The sequence below is a fragment of the Scardinius erythrophthalmus genome (assembly GCF_964197995.2).
Source record: "Scardinius erythrophthalmus genome assembly, chromosome: 11".
NCBI lineage: Eukaryota > Metazoa > Chordata > Actinopteri > Cypriniformes > Leuciscidae > Scardinius > Scardinius erythrophthalmus.
In genome coordinates this window covers 35046863-35063502 of record NC_138231.1, presented here as the reverse complement: position 1 = coordinate 35063502, position 16640 = coordinate 35046863, and the positions used below count along the sequence as shown (strand labels likewise).

Genomic DNA, 16640 nt, shown 5'->3' with positions numbered 1-16640 from the left:
AATTACTTATTCAGTTTGAACAGGCTCTTCCAGCTCATCTCTGTGCTTGGAAGATATCAAACGTGTGTTTTAGGTGGTTAAGTGTGTGTGCGCGTGTGTGCGCGCGTGTGTGCGCGTGTGTGTGCGCGTGTGCGCGTGTGCACGCGTGTGTGTGTGTGTGTGTGTGTGTGTGTGTGTGCGTGTGTGTGTGTGTGTGTGTGTGTTTGTCTCTTTGTACTTGTATGCCTCTCAGCTCTCTGACGCCATAACTTATCTTCTTAAAACTAAAATACGGTTAAAAAGCCATCCTTGACCCAGTCAAACGCCAAATAAGGCAGAGAGAGACACAGACAGGGTGGCCATGTTTGTGCCTCTGGCCTCCTGTTTACAGGCATCCAGAACTCCCCATCCATCTATGCCTTATACTCTTCCTCCCTTTCTCCCCAAGACAAACAGCCAAGTCTCTGCCTGTCTATCTCCCCCCTCACTTACTTTATTTCTAGATTCACTCCCCTCACAGTTTGACAGGCGTCATCATCTGCAGAACATTTGAGTGGTTCAGTGCCAATTCTTTTAAGGCTTCTGGGGAATCATGACATTTCCTAAACAATAGGTATATATTACTAGGTTTATAAATACTTATACGCATATTTTTGTGATTTATTTTAAAATATATATGCAGATTTTATTTTTTATAATTATAGAAAATTGTACAGGGTGGGCCATTTATATGGATACACCGTAATAACATGGGAATGGTTGGTGATATTAAAGTCCTGTTTGTGGCACATTAGTATATGTCATGGTCACCACCCATCTTGAGGAGATTGCCCCCTCACATATACTAATGTGCCACAAACAGGACTTTAATATCACCAACCATTCCCATGTTATTGCGGTGTATCCATATAAATGGCCCACCCTGTATATTATTTTGTGTATGATACTGGAAGTGTCTGCCTGTCCATTGGTGAAATAACAGTTGTGAGCTTGCTAGTAATTTAAGTAATATGACTGTTTAGTGACAGTTTAAGAAGGAGGTTCTTTCTAAATCTGAATACACACTTTGCTACTGATAAGTGACATCTGTGTTTCCCCACTTTTGAAAGGCATTAGTGTGGGTTTTAAATGGATTTCTGCTTTGTTCACATCTTCGTTAAGCATCAGCATGAGTCATGTGGATTTATTCTCTGTTCATGTCTTTGTGGAGCTTGTAATGGCAAATTTTATGAAAGCTCTGACTTCTCTCAATTGACTGTCATTTATGTCCTATCCACCGTATTTTTCACGTACAAATGATGAGTACATTTACAAATGGCATTTGTAAATTGAATGTGTCTGGCTTCCGATGTCATCTGCTTCCAGTTACACAAAAAAGCTCATTATGCTGCTTGATATTGCAAACTGGTATTTCTTACCCTGTTATTTTAATGTACTGGCTTAATCATGAACATGCTGGTTTGTAGCGCAAACAGTTTTACCATTCACTGCACTTTGTTGTTCTTCTCGTTATTTCCTTATTGCGGCTAATGAACCGGAAGTCTCGCACATTCACGGAAAATAGCTTACTTCCGCGTTAAAAAATAAGGTGGATTGAAAGAACCAAAATGGCAGCAGACTATCTACTTCTCTGTGCTAATTTTATCCTTTTTCACCCTCTTCTGACCCAACTCCCTCCATTTTTTTTCCCATTTCCTGATCCTCAAGTTTGCTTTTTTCAGTCCTTTTTCTGTTGTTTAAAGAATGGTTCTTCTCACGTCTCAGTCTCTCTGCCAAGTCCAAACATCCTTGGAGGAGTTTCCGTTCATCCGAACCCTGCCAGCCAACAACTGTATAATTCATGAATCACTTCCTCTACTACCATCACTCCAAAAAAACTCACTTTTCTTCTTTTCTCCCTTCTTTTCTGTCCTCTCTGTCACATGCATGCTCATTTTTCACACATAAACATCACATGCTGGGAGAATATTGTAAATATAAAGGGTCCTTGTACAAAGCCCTGAGGGACACCCTGGGGCCAGTTGCATAAACTTAGCCACTATGTTAAGACCGTGTCTTAAGAACTAGCAGTTAGACAAGAGATAATCAGTCTTACTTTTCCAATTCAAATTAGACCGATCTACCTTTTTATGTAACTGGCTTTAAAAAGTTAGGACCAGTTTTGAAGAAAAACTTTTAACTAGGCATTTAACTAAAACTTTTAAGACTAGGCTAATCAGTTTATGCAACCGGCCACTAAAATAGGCCACAAGGTTCTCTGGGAGATTATTTTAAAAGCATAGCACCTTTCCTTCTGCTTTAAATGTATCATGCCTTGGCTCTCCAGTCATCAAAAAGAATCCACAGTCCATTTCTAGGAAGAGGCGATCATTTTACATTAAGTGCAGATTGCTTTCATCCGTGGGTTTGATTTAGATGTGTTGAGTCTTAGCATCCACATCCAGTATAGTTTCATTATTTGCCATCAATCCCTCATCACATGTTGTGGAATGTCAATAATAATTGTTTTAATGGTAACACTTTACAAAAAGGTCTCATTTGTTAACATTAGTTAATGTACGCGAAGCAGAGGGATCTTCGATCAGCCTGAATGGGTTGTATTCGCTATAACAACCACCTCACTCTACATTATCCCGCTTATTACATGGTTACCTACCAAATAAATCAATAATTTGACGCAAAATATTGATTTAAAAAGGAGTTTATTGATTTAAAAAAGATTGTATTGTTTCTGCTAAAGAAAATAGTCCGTTCCATCTCTACGGTTAGAATCCTGCGTCCATAGCAACATTCTGTTTTTCATGGCAACGGTGTGTTATACTTAGCAGCGGCCTGTTATCAAGAAATAACAGACCGCATTCTACATTAGAATTCAACCAAGCCATGTAATAAGTAAGGGTTAATGCCCGACGAGGTGTCCATTATCAGGTATTAATGGACGACGGCGAGGCGTGAACCGTCCGACGCGCAGCGGAGTCCATTAATACCTGACAATAGACACCTCGAAGGGCATTTACCCGCTTATACCATGGTCACTTACGAAAGAAAGAAATATTTAATCAGTTAATAATACTTTAATGTGTTTTAGAGTAAAAATCGTCAGGGTTTTTATTTAAGTCGAGCGCACTATTAAATATCTCCCGTATACAGGCGTTGCCAAGCAACGTGGTCACAGCGACCCGACCGCAGCAGTTGATCAGTGAGTTTGAGCCAGCGCAATCATTTAGAACTGTCATCAGGCAAATTGACGGGACGCCTTTCCTAGGTGTACATTATCACTTTTTAATGGACACCCTGCAGCCAATCAGAATCGAGTATTCACCCAGACCATGGTATAACTAATGTAAACAAATAACAAATACAATGTGTGATTTCCATAATATATTAGTAAATGTTGAAATTAACTAACATTAACTAAGATTAATAAATGCTGTAGAAGTATTGGTCATTATTAGTTCATGTTATCTAAAATAGTTAAGTAATGTTAACTAATGAAACCTTATTGTAAAGTGTTACTGTTTTAATAACTTGATAGCACTTAGAACTTGAAGCAGCCTACTGCATGTTTGCGCAGCCATTAGTGTGAGGCCATCAGGGTCAAATTCTGTAGTGATTAGCTGTCTTAATGATCCAGGCGCTAATTAAAGCTTACCTCAGGGGTGAGATGAGACTGTAACTGCCAGATCATCTAACATCGATTATCATAAATTCCTCCTCTCATCTCCTTTAGTCTGTTCTGATGTGTATAGACAGAGCAACAATGAAAAACTGTAGCTGGCTGAATTTAAAAGGATTCGTAAGCGAGAGAATAGAGGAAGTGGGATTCAGGAAGGGAGAAAGACAAAGAGAAAGAGAAACCAGAACAGCAACATCTTTTCCAGAGATATTAATAGAATCTGTGCACCAACACCTGGCCACAAGGAGTCCTGTTGGATGCGATTTCTCTCACACACACTCAGCTTCTACTCCAGTATAGAACGCCCCGGAAGCAGGGCAGGCAGTGAGGGTTTATGGCAATGGCTTGTTTGCCTGAGCAGTATCTGCTCACATAATCACACACAGTCACACACTGCTGGCACGTTACCGGGGCACATGCTGCACTTTGAGTTAATGCCAGTAACATCAAACAATGAGGAAATTGAGCTCTGAAACAGAGGAAAGTCTTTTGATCATAGAGAAAAGTTCTGTCTGCCCCTTTATTCTCTTACTTTTTGCATATTTTGTTGGTATGCTCTATTTATTCCTTTATCTTTTTTGTTAGTTAAAAGCAATAGGGTCTTGTCTGCTCTGGGTGCTGTAAGAGCAAATGATTTTTTAATTAAATGATTATTATTATTATTATTTTATCTTTAACACTCCTTCGTTTTTGTTTATAAGGGTCCTAAGTCAATCATACTTGATGTTACGCCACCATTTTTTCCTGAAAGAGAAAGATTAAAATGAGTGTGTATGTGCATCCAAATGGTTTTAATATATATATATATATATATATATATATATATATATATATATATATATATATATATATATATATATATATATATATATATATTTATATATATTTATATATATATATATATATTTATATATATATTTATATATATATATATATATTTATATATATATATATATATATATATATATATTTTTTTTTTTTTTTTTTTATAAAACAAATTAGAAAAATGCAAAATAGTGGATTTTTGAGCCACACTTTTGTCACTAACATTATCTTTCTCATCACAGTAGTGGACATTTAGCAGGAGGCTATGATCGACGCTCAGCTCCACATTACCCTTTTACTGCAGGTATGAATATTGAAAGTCTATGAAATATATGCACTACACCTGCAATGAGTATTGAGTAGCCTATGCATATTTCGTTGAATGATTGTTCTAAGAATTTCATCACCTTTGGTTCTATGCCAGTTTTTACTTAATAATCATCATTTTTATATAGTGATGTGATTCAAAGTTTAGGCCCTGAAAATAAATTTGGGACATATGGGAAATGAAATATACTTGCTAATGGAACATTGTGAGTTTTCATTGGCTCCTACATTTTCTGTGTGGGAGGGAAAGGAAACCTTTTAATGTTTTTGTGTATGTTTTTTTAAGTCTGTGTTTGAGGAACATTTCCTTGTGGATTTTCCAAAGCCTTGTAGCGAATAGTGGGAAATTATTTCATTTGGAACCTGCATTTGGACCGTCTTAATTGGAGCATCAAACACTCTGCGAAAAGAAGAGTTTCTTCTCACACAAACACAACTGCACAGCCACACACCAACAGCCACAAACGTCACAGAGCTTTTTTCTTCATATCAGGACGCTTAGGGAGGGGCGGTTGGTGACGACAACAGAGTGTAGAACTGCATACAAAGCGTTAATATACTCAACACTCTCTCATCATCACTACACACACACACAGGTCCTGTACAACTGTGGAGGGATACGTTTCCAGCCACTGAGCATAGAAATGCACTGCAAGCATTTCCACTGCAGTCCAGCACACATCATTATTGTTGGCAGAGGTTAACAAGGACATACGTACACAGAAAAATGAGCATGTCAGAAAATTTGTGGCCTTGTTAACCTCTGCGTGTTGTAATGATTTGGGCGTACTCAAGAGACTAAAGCCGTTATTGTCACCGTGAGCTTTCAGTGATTGCCGTATGCGTGTTTGTGTGTGAAAGAGAGACAGAGAGAAAGCAATAGCATTGCTTGTTATATAGCAAGCTGTTATCCTGCCATCTGTCTCAAATGTGTTGTTTAAATATTCAGCAAAAATGTGCTACATAAAACTGTCATACCTTTAGGACAGATTTGAACTGGCTTGATTGTGTGATATTATAAAATGTCAGATCAGAGTTTATGGTCATTCCAGATTGATTATTTTTTATATATATATATATATAACTTTGATGTTTAATATCACTACTGTAATTGTTACATTACATTATATTATATATTTCACACATTTATTATTATTCACTCATACAAGAAATCAATAGATATCGATTTGTATCTGCTTCTTAAATAATTTCATGTTTTCTTTTTTCCAGGTGTGTACTCACCTGTAATGGGCGTGGCTTCCTGGCCTGGTGTAATAGAAAGTGACAAGGCATGGGAAAACTACTCCCGTCATAACAAAGAAAGGGTGAGAGAGAAAACCAGAGAAAGAGGGCACAAGACAGAGCGAGAACGTGAGAGAGAGCGGTACAGAGAAACAGATCGAGAACACAGTCCATCCTCCCAAGACCACAGAAGGTAAAACAGCCAATCAACAGTTGGATATTTAATTGGAGCTGTTTGTAAGATCTGTGAAATTTCTTGACCAGTGCAGTTTTCTTTCGTGTCAATGCATTTCTTATTGAAACAAAATAATTACCAGATGAGGTGATTCGGGAGAGGGTCATTCTCATTCTTGAGAGCATTTGATTGGATAAAAATCTGTGTAGTGCAAGTTGAGTCATCAGTATTATTGGTTTGTTCTCCCAAAAGAGAAAGACTGGACATATTATCTTCATTTTGTCAATGTTTTGGAGTACTGGCATATAGATGACCTTTTTTCATAGACATCTGTTTTTTTGTTTGTTTGTTTGCTTTAATTGAGGGAATTAAAGTTCCAGCCATGGATCAGTTGGTACAGATCTAGACCACATTCACAGACAGCATGACATAAGCATATGTGTGGGAAAAGAAGAGATGATGTGGAGAAAAACAGTTGTGGTGGGAAAGACGACAGGAAGATGAGACTTAACAGAACTGTTTATCTGTTTGCCTGTCTGTCCATCTGTGTGTGTATTAAAGATACACGCTTTTCTTGCAGAGGTTTTGCAGTGTGGACAAAATAAAGAAAATTATAGAGGACACATTAAGGAAAACAGGATTTGCCTTGCTGTTTTGAAATGAGATTTTTATATACCTTGACCAAGCACAGAATCAGCGTGCACTTGCACAAATGGAAATTCTGTCACCATTTTACTCAACCTCATCGTTCTATCTAAACTGTATGATCAAAAAAAAAGTTTGGAAGTCAATGGCATGAGGTTGAATAAATAATGACAGAATGTTCTTTTTTGGGGTGAACTATCCCTTCCCTTTATCCAAAATGCATTAATCATAATGAATTATTTAACCCCAGTAATACTTCCATTTCTCTGTGAAACAGAGAAAGTTGAGTCTCAGCTTGTAATTTCTTGGAACAAGGAAACCAACATATTCCTCAGAAGTATTGCTTTTATGCTCATTTTTTGGTGATCCATATTTAGTTTTCTTTGACCTCACACATTTCTGCTCAGAATCTGTGCTGTGGTGGCAGTATATCCAATGTGAGGTCACATGAGGAGACAGCTGAGATTAAAACAGGCCAGTAGAACAGCTGGAAAGCACACTGTCACACTTGTGAAGGCAACATGCTTTCTCTCTTTTAGATTATCTTTCTCTTTCTCTCGTTTCCAGGTTCTTTCATGCACACACATAAAAACCACACTCTTCTTTACTTTATGTCAGATGTTTAAGTTAATACCTTATGTTAAAGTGTTTTTTTGTGTGTGATCGAGACATAGAGAAAGAACCTGAGTGACCATATCTCAATATTTGGATGGGTATATCCTCTCTAGTGCCTTAAGGGTTGCTTTTTAATCAAAAAGTATGACAACGTGCTCAATAAAATGACTGCCAAATCTCAACATGAGTCCTCTGACTCACTGCTGGGCCTGTGCGAGCCGAGGACACACACACACACACACACTTTTGGCCTGGTACCACGTAAACTAGGACTGAAGTTGTCACACGCAGCCGCCCATGCCAAGGCTTTGAGGGTATGTTAGCAGCTTAGCGCCTGTGCCGTTTCTCTGAGAGAGCAGAGAACCTACTGAGTTACATATTCATTCAGCTCTCAGATCCTCTCTCTCATATATACACTGACAAATCTGTGTCTTCTCCATCACTGTTTTACACAACATCCACTCAGAAGCTGCACAATCGATCTCTGTCTGCCACACGCTGAGTAAATGACAAAACTCTGTTCACCATACACAACCTCTCTCGCTTTAGCACATTCTGAGAGAACTTTACATCTAAGATCCTGTTTACGGCTGGAATTGAATATCCATTTCGAGGAATTTGATCATGAGCTGTAAAATACTGGTGTTAATGGGGTCCAAAATATTTGTTGGTCCAATCACTTAAGTTCAGAAACGCATTTGACACATTTCATGTCCAGTGTAAACACTCTTTAATGCTGTGTCCTGGACAGCAGTGACTTTAAACTTTTGACAATTTAGAAAAATACTATTTAAAAAAAAATAAAAAATTGCATATACAGACTTTGCTAGACATCGTTAGACATCGTTAGTGTGACGTATGAAGTAATGCAAATTTGAAATGAATTTGAATAAAAGTAGATGAATAAATTAAATGAATTTGAATAAAAGTAAATTAATGAATGTAAATAAATAAATAAATGCATGCATGTATGTATGCAGGCTTTGTGATAATTACTATCCGTCCAAAAAATATACTACTGTTCAATAAATTTAATAAATTTGGGATGGTTTTTAAAGTTTTAAAATGACCAAGGCTACATTTATTTGATCAAAAAATATGGTGAAAACAGTTATTGTGAAATATAGTTATTTAAAATAACTAATGTAAAATCTAGTGTAATTTATTCCTCTGATGGCATTCTCATATGCTCAAGAAACATTTCTTATTATTATCAGTGTTGAAAACAGTTGTGCTCCTTAATATTTATGTGAAAATATCTTGTTTGCTTGCTACTAAGTGGCTCAAATTAAATAGTTACATACCTGGCAAAACTGGGCACATCCAGTGATTTTTTTTTTTTTTTTTTTTTTTTTTTTTTTAGTACATGTAATAATACCTTTTAAACATAATTCATTTGTCTTGCCTGATCCCTCATGATCAGATCATCCAAGATGAATGTTACCAGGTGTAAACGGGCAAAATCAGCATTCAAACAATCTGCCACACAACCTTTTCCTTCTTTTCTCACTTTGCCCTTTCTCTCACTCACTCTTTCACTTTAATCTGGCCGGTAATGCTTTTAGCAACTGGTTGGACATTTGGTGAACATTTGTCCCCTAGATATGATCTCAATCCTGTGGCTCACAGAGAGGACTGGCCTGTCTTCAGTCCAGCTGGCACGACACCTACACACACTCACACAGACACCCACATCATGTCTTACTCATTGTGCCTTTATACATTTATAAGTCCCAGAGGGCCATGTATGTTGTTCAAATCTGTTTTAATTGCATGAAGGACAATTTGCAACAGCATGCGACACACCAACACAGATTCATGTGGGGCTTTCAGCAATGGTTGCTAACAATAACATAATTTGATTAACAATGAGAAATACACAGAAAGGAAACATATTTAAATATGTGTTACTTAAATGGATAGTTCACTCAAAATGTTTTGTAGAAGTAGGATTTTTATTTTTGTGTGAACTGTGCCTTTAAGTGACATAAAAACATTTGGCTTTCTGTATGCTTCACACTGACCACTGCCACCACAAACTCTTTTGTTCCCTGTCATCTGATTAGTGTTTCCAAGACTAATCTATAGCACATCACCTGAGGGCCGGAGCTTTTAGCTGACTGCTAATTACTGATTGAGGGTCAGGTTATTGAGTTTGTCTCTTTTCTCTGTCTCTCTCTTTCTTTCTGTGCAATTGTGCACTGAAAGAGAGAACGTGGTTAATGTGCACTTAGAGGCTGTCATTAGGATACATCACAATGGCTGCAAGTTGAGCCATTTCAGAGATGCGGTGTGTTTGCGTGACAGTGACCCTGTAAACATGTAGAAGAATATGAATATATTTTAATTTCTGTGTATTTTAAGAGTGTTGGGGAAGCTACTTCAAAACTGTAAGCATTTTAATTGGAATATGATATAACTGAAGATAAGTCATACCTAACAAGTGTATCATTTTAACATGTATTAACATGAAGAAGGTTCCATTAGCCTTAAGTCCCTTTTACACCAAGGACGATAACTATAATAATAACTTTTTGAAGTTTTGAGAAGCTCAGAAAATAGCAACGTCTACATCACAGATATAATGATACCAACACAGGAACATTAGAATCTCTTTCAGAATGATTTTTTTTCAGCCAAGCAGAATCCACCAGACTTTGAAGAGCTTGAGCTTGGCAACATAACTGCAGCACACACTTACACGATAACAGAATGTAATTGTCTGTTGGTGTGGATGACAATATAGTTATCATTATAGTCATCTTTCTTACTTTCTATAGTCTATTGTATATATCATGTCAATGCATGCTATTGTTGAGGACATTAAATGATTGATTGATTGAATTGATTAAATTATTGTGCAAAGTTGCTCAAATGCAGCGTAATAGTTGGCAAGTGTGAGCATTAGCTTAGCACCATTAGCTTAGCAAAATGCAAAAGTCAAAGTCCGTTGATAACAATTCCCAGTATGCCATGCAGTTGCTGCTTATGTTGAGCATTTCAAATGGTCACTTATGAGGTTCCTTGGTGGTTATTAGGCAGCTACCTTGGCATGTAGTAGGTAGTTAGGCATCTTGTTAGGTTTTAGAACAGATCTGATGTGCTGTGTTATTTTGCCTCATTGTGCTTGAATGTGTGTGCAGTGAGGAGGAGCGTGCATCTCGACGCAGGGATCACAGTCATCACGGGAGCGAGAGGTACAGGGAAAGCTCGGGAAGAGAAGGAGCGAGGGACAGACATCGAGAACGAAGACACAGAGAAAGGAATGAACAACATAGATCCTCACGCAGGTAACGCACAGGGTCAGAAATTCACCATGGTGCAGGACAGTAAAAGACACCAAAGGTGACTAAAGTGTTTCCCCTAGATGTTTCAGATAGTGAATTCCTCTGTTTGTTTTGAATCTGTTATCTAACATTTGATATATTTCTCATAACATTCTATTCTAATCCTATCTAGTTATGCGTTTAATTCCTCTACTGACACCATAGTGACCTGTGGCTGTCAAATATTGCTGAATATGTAGCTAACATGAAGTGCTTTTCATGGAAAAACAAGCAAAAACAAACTAAACCAGCTCTGAAAACACTTATTGCTAAGAAGTCATTCCCAACAACATGAATCGGTGATTAGATCAAAATCTGCTGTGACAGTAGACAGTAAAAAGCTGTAAAATCCAATATAGGAATTTTATTCAAAATGTATTCTGACAGAGCATTTCTGTATAATGACATCTTGTGTATTATTTAGAGCAGGGGTTTTCAATAAAAGTTCCAAGAGGTCCAGTCTCTATGTTTCCTTCCCAGCGGAGGCCTGGACAATACTTTTTTGAAATAGTTATACATTTCCATCGAGACAGCCGTAGTACTTTGTAAAAGAAAATAAAAAACCTAAATGCTCAAAATAGCCATCAAAAATTAGAATCTTGGGCCCAGAGAGCCAAATCAGTGATGTCTAAGAATTTTTACCAAAATTTTACCAAAAAAGTAAATATTTCTCCCAACTGGATATAAAAATAAAAAGGTTAGATCAGATGTTTTAACAGGCTATTTTTTATTTTACATTTAGACACCTTTGTGTATGGCACATTGGGACTGAAAAAGATACCGGGGGTGCAGGGTTTACCTCTTAAGAAAAGTATAGATCCTTCTTATATTTTGCTCAAATCAATAAATTACCAAAACTATGTCAAAACTCTTGTCAATCAAAACTCTCATCATGAGGACGAAACTAAGTTTAGTAATTTAAAAGTTTTTTTGTTTTGTATTTGTCTTCCCTTGTCATCTCTAAATAATTTTCCAAATTCTAACATTTTTTATTATGAAATGCTCTTTATATGCTGAATAATAATGCTAAACGTATGAAAAAAAAAAACATCTAAAAGACGTCACGTCAACTTGTCTCAAACCTGGTTTAATTAAACGGTCAGAGTCATCTGTATGACAGATAAAAATAATTGTATTTGATGCATTCTCATTATCTGCAGTTTTTTTAGCGAAAGTATCTATTTTGCTGCTACTGTTGTTAAAATAACCGCGTCTCTACATCTCTTGATGTGGCGCTTTAACGTCTTTATCGGGAGAAAGCAACGCGCATGGAGCGAAAAGGGCTTGAATAAAGCATTTTTGGCTCTTGATAAAAATATTATAAATATAGCTCTGAAAGATCATTACCATAAACAACTAGTGCGTGTGGTGTGGCCTCATTGTTTTGACGCGCTGCTCACTTTAATCTATAGAAACAGTAAAATGTAGAGCTATTTCCATATTTGATTTTTATCTTACTGCCGTGATTTTTCAGATACATTGTTATTTTATATACTGTATTTTTTATTATAAATGCCATTTTAAGAGATGCTAGGATAAGCTTCAGCATCCCTGCTACCTTTTATAGGACAAGCAGTTTTAAAATGTTATTTTTGTCTTTATTTTATTTGATGCTCTCATAAAAGTAAAAATACCCCTGGAAATTCATTTCAGGGTGCAAATATTGTCCCTTAATTTAAAAAAGGGAATTACTTAGTCTGGCAACACTCATACACTAACCCTAATTTGCATAAAAAGCCTGGGAGGGTCGAACAATTAGCCTTATGTACAAATCTACACACAAAACACCACAACAAATACATGTACAGTATGTTCACATGCCATTACAGCCTCACACCATGCAAAATAACACGCACACACAAACACACGCACACACACACACACACACACACACACACACACACACACACACACACACACACACACACACACACACACACACACACACAAAGGCCTACAAAGGTGATATTCATTTGAGGGGGCAAACCATCTTATATAACCATTATATATTTATAGATCATGTGACCTCCTTCTCTCTCTCTCTCTCTTTCTCTCATTCTCTCATTAGTAGCAACAGTAGGAGGCGTCATGATAGTGATGACGCAGATAGCCACAGGAGACACAGGCACAAACGCTCCAGACACAACCGAGGAAGCCTTGAGCCCAGCGAGGAGTGCATTGCGGACCAGGAGAACCAGTCAGAGGCCACAGAATAACTCCCTGGCCAGCTGGTGAGCCCATTTGTTGACCAATTGGAGGTCTTTAGTTTCGTCACCAGTCAAAGCCTGAGTGACCAACTGTGAATAGATTTTGATTAATCATATGCCAAACACTTGATAAGCCAATTTATGTTACAGTTTTAGCAATTTAACATTTAATTTCTTGAAAATGTAATTTATAAAAAAGTAAAAAGTGGTCCAAAGGGTACACTATTTTTTAATTTACAAATTTATTTATTCATTATTTAAAATGACTTCTTATTGTTTTGATGATACAAAATGGTATTTTTGTTGTGCCAAATGTTAATTTTGTTGAAGAAAATAATTATAAACATGATCAAGAAACGTAAATGTGTGTGAACCATGATTTTAGCGTGGAGAACGCCAGCAGATACTGACCTTCAGTCAAGGTCAGTCGGTACATTCACATTACACTATCGTTCAAAATTTTGGGTCAGTAAGATTTTTTTTTTTTTTTTAAAGAAATATTTTGTATTATAAATGTCTTTGCTTTTTAAATAAATGGTGCTCTTTTGAACTTTCTATTCATAAAAGAATCCTGAAAAAAAATTATCATGGTTTCCAAAAAAATATTAGGCAGCACAAACTGACACATTGATAATAGTAAGAAATGTTTCTTGAGCAGCAAATCAGCACATTAGAATGATCTCTGACTGATCATGTGACACTGAAGACTGGAATTAATGACATTTTACAAATATATTAAAATAGAATAGTATTTTACAGTAGTACTGTTTTCACTGTATTGTTGATCAAATAAATCCATCCTTCGTGAACATAAGACTATTTTTTCAACAACGTTTAAAAAATCTTACCAACCCCAAACTTTTGAACATTAGTGTACACACACACATATTGGGTTTTCATGTTTTATGGGGACTTTCCAAAGACATGATTTTATACAGTACATACTGTATGTTCTATCCCCTAAACACAACCTTCATAGAAAACTTTCTGCATTTTTACATTTTCAAAATAACATAATTTAGTATGATTTATAAGCTCTTTTCCTTATGGGGACCAAAAAAATGTCACTGACAAATAACATAAAACCCTCACGACATAAGAACACACACATACACATACAGTGCACACTAAGAATTCTCCCAGTAACACAAGTCTCCTTGTAGAATGACTTTATTGATCATTGAACCAAAGGTACCAACAGATACAATATACTGCACAAGCCAAAGCATGAGATGCCAGAGCACACACACCTTACCCCACAATGACACCTACACACACACTCATACACACACTCACACAGTGAGCCTTTCACACACCACTCTCTCCTGTCCTTTCTCCTCCAAAGTAAACAGAAAAAATCAGCAAGGCCGCCTAAATCTCACATTGTCATTATAAGCATTAGAAGTTATCATCCATTTTTAAAATAGACTATTAACATTGCTTTTCTTTTTTCAGTTGCTATTCTTTTTTTTTATTACTCACTATAGTTTATTTTCATATGCAACAGCATCTGAAACGGACCAACATAGATAGAACTACTTGGCAAATGTGTCTCCATGCCGGTGGATGGAGAGAACGAACCACTGTCAGAACGAACGAAACGAAGCCGATATCCGAAAGCCGTAGAAACAGAGAGAAATAAACCAAAAGTAATATTAGTCATTGTACAAGTGCTTGAATCTGTTTCGTTATCATCTTTTCAGACATCGACGTTTATAGTAAAGAATGTGCGTCCACTTCGATGCATTTTCTAACATGTAAAACTAATGGAATTGGCAATGTGTGTGTCCCGCCCAAACCCTACTTATCCCAGTATCCCTTTCACCTCGCGTCCGAAGGAAACCCCTCTCATGTGCAGCATCTTGAACGTCCTCTACGAACAACATTAGAGTGACACAATCTGACTACATAGAGCACAGTGCCAAAAATGTTTATACATCTGTTTCCGACTCCTCCGTGCTCCTCATTGCATCCTGAATTTGTTTTTAGACCCTCCCATGTCCTTTAGTACTGATTAAGAGCTCCGCCTTCTATCTATAACCAACATGATGCTCCTCTCATGCACAAATGTCATATTTATGCCTTGCCGATCGACAAAAGGGCAATTGTGAAAGCGCCTCCTGGTTGTGGAGTCTGACGAACGTGCTTCTTAGTGGGTGGAGTTATGTGGTTGGCTTCGCCTTCAGGTTTAGAGTCTTAGCTCCTACTACCTGGATGAGGTCCATGTGTCATTTCCTGCTCCTGGAGGGGCAGTCCGTGCCATAAGCCCCACCTTTTAAGGAAGTCTCGGATTCTAAAATCCACCATTTTTGTTGTCATGATAAGGTCTGTAGTGTAAGCTCCACCCCCTAGTGTGGGGTCAGTGTAATAAGCCCCTCCCCCATGCAGAGTAGTCCTATAGCAGGCTGCCAGGCCAAGAGACAATGGTGAGAGTGATCCGACCCCTCAGCTCCTTGAGTAGGCGGACTAGAGCCGTGTGTGTCATTCCCCAGGTACTCTTGGCGTTCACCTCCAGCAGGATGTCCCCACAGCTAATAAGAAAAAAACAGAGTTTCAGAATGTTCGAGTTATGACAAGAATGAGGGTAAAGGGAAAAAAATAGCATTTCATAAATTGTACTGGGCATAATAGTTTTTCTACATAAAGCATGGCTTCCGTACCGTATCCTTCCATCGTTGTATGCCGGTGTGCCCTCTACGATAGAGCGTATGAAGAAGGACTGGTTACAGTTGAGTTCTTCTTGTCCACCCACAATACTAAAACCCAGACTTCCAGACGTGCTCCTGCGGAGGACAATGTCTTTACAGCAGTATAGATGCCTGGAATGGACAGGAAATTCAAGGTTAATTTTATTGTCATTCAGCAGTTATACAAAGGACAAAGCATAGAATGCAAGAACACTTAAAGGGATAGTTCACCCAGACAGGAAATGATTCACTTTCATTGCATCTCTTTTTATATTGTCATGTTCTATTGGAACAACATGAGTGAGTAAAAACTGATTGAATTTCTGGTAACACTTTACTAAAAGGTTTTTGTTAACATTAGCTAAAGCATTAGGTATTGTGAACTATACTTTTACAGCATTTAATAATCTTGGTTAATGTTAATTTCTGCATGCATATACAGTATTAATTAGGGGTGTAACAATATATTGTCAATACAAAAATGCAACTATGCGTCATGTATATTGACAATCTGTATTGTGTATAGTTCACCTAAAATGAAAATTACTGTGTGAGAAAAAAATTCCATCTTTAGAGTTTTAGTGTCAGTACTTCATTAAACTACTATATATATTGTTGAATATAATGTATAATAATGCAATGGGGGAATATTTTTGTGGCCTGCATTATTTTAAATATATCTAGTCAGTGACAGAGTGCAAGCATATTCATATAAAATAATTCTGTGTTTTCAGCTTCAGAATCATGAATATTTTTTTTAATTCTGGTGTCACTATTGTCCTGTGCATTGGGTTACCAGCACCAAGTCCAAGCCTTTTCATTTACACCCCCAATGTAATACCAAATTTAGCATTTGAATCAACAGTATGAATCAACATATGTCTTGGTGTATCGCAGTAATATTGTATCGTGAGTTCAGTATCGTGATATGTATCG

At 37.1% G+C, this 16640-nt stretch overlaps 2 protein-coding genes across 6 annotated transcripts in view; one reads left to right on the top strand and one right to left on the bottom strand.

The window, feature by feature from the left end:
• fip1l1a (FIP1 like 1a) overlaps window positions 1–13377 on the top strand; it is a 28428-nt gene extending 15051 nt beyond the window's left edge. Inside the window, exons 12-15 of one of the 2 annotated variants that reach the window (XM_081378880.1) lie at window positions 4723–4784; window positions 6038–6242; window positions 10628–10774; window positions 12879–13377. In XM_081378880.1, coding sequence (XP_081235006.1) covers window positions 4723–4784; window positions 6038–6242; window positions 10628–10774; window positions 12879–13026 — 562 coding nt within the window. In that variant the 3' untranslated portion in view covers window positions 13027–13377. The remainder of the gene's footprint in view (window positions 1–4722; window positions 4785–6037; window positions 6243–10627; window positions 10775–12878) is intronic. The other variant, XM_081378881.1, reaches the window with a different exon arrangement.
• Window positions 13378–14170: 793 nt separating this feature from the next.
• Window positions 14171–16640, bottom strand: part of lnx1 (ligand of numb-protein X 1) — a 45191-nt gene continuing 42721 nt past the window's right edge. For all 4 annotated transcript variants that reach the window (XM_081378875.1, XM_081378876.1, XM_081378877.1 and 1 more), the window contains 2 exons: window positions 15678–15836; window positions 14171–15548 (listed from right to left, as the gene is read on the bottom strand). In XM_081378875.1, the coding sequence (XP_081235001.1) occupies window positions 15413–15548; window positions 15678–15836 (295 nt within the window). In that variant the 3' untranslated portion in view covers window positions 14171–15412. The remainder of the gene's footprint in view (window positions 15549–15677; window positions 15837–16640) is intronic.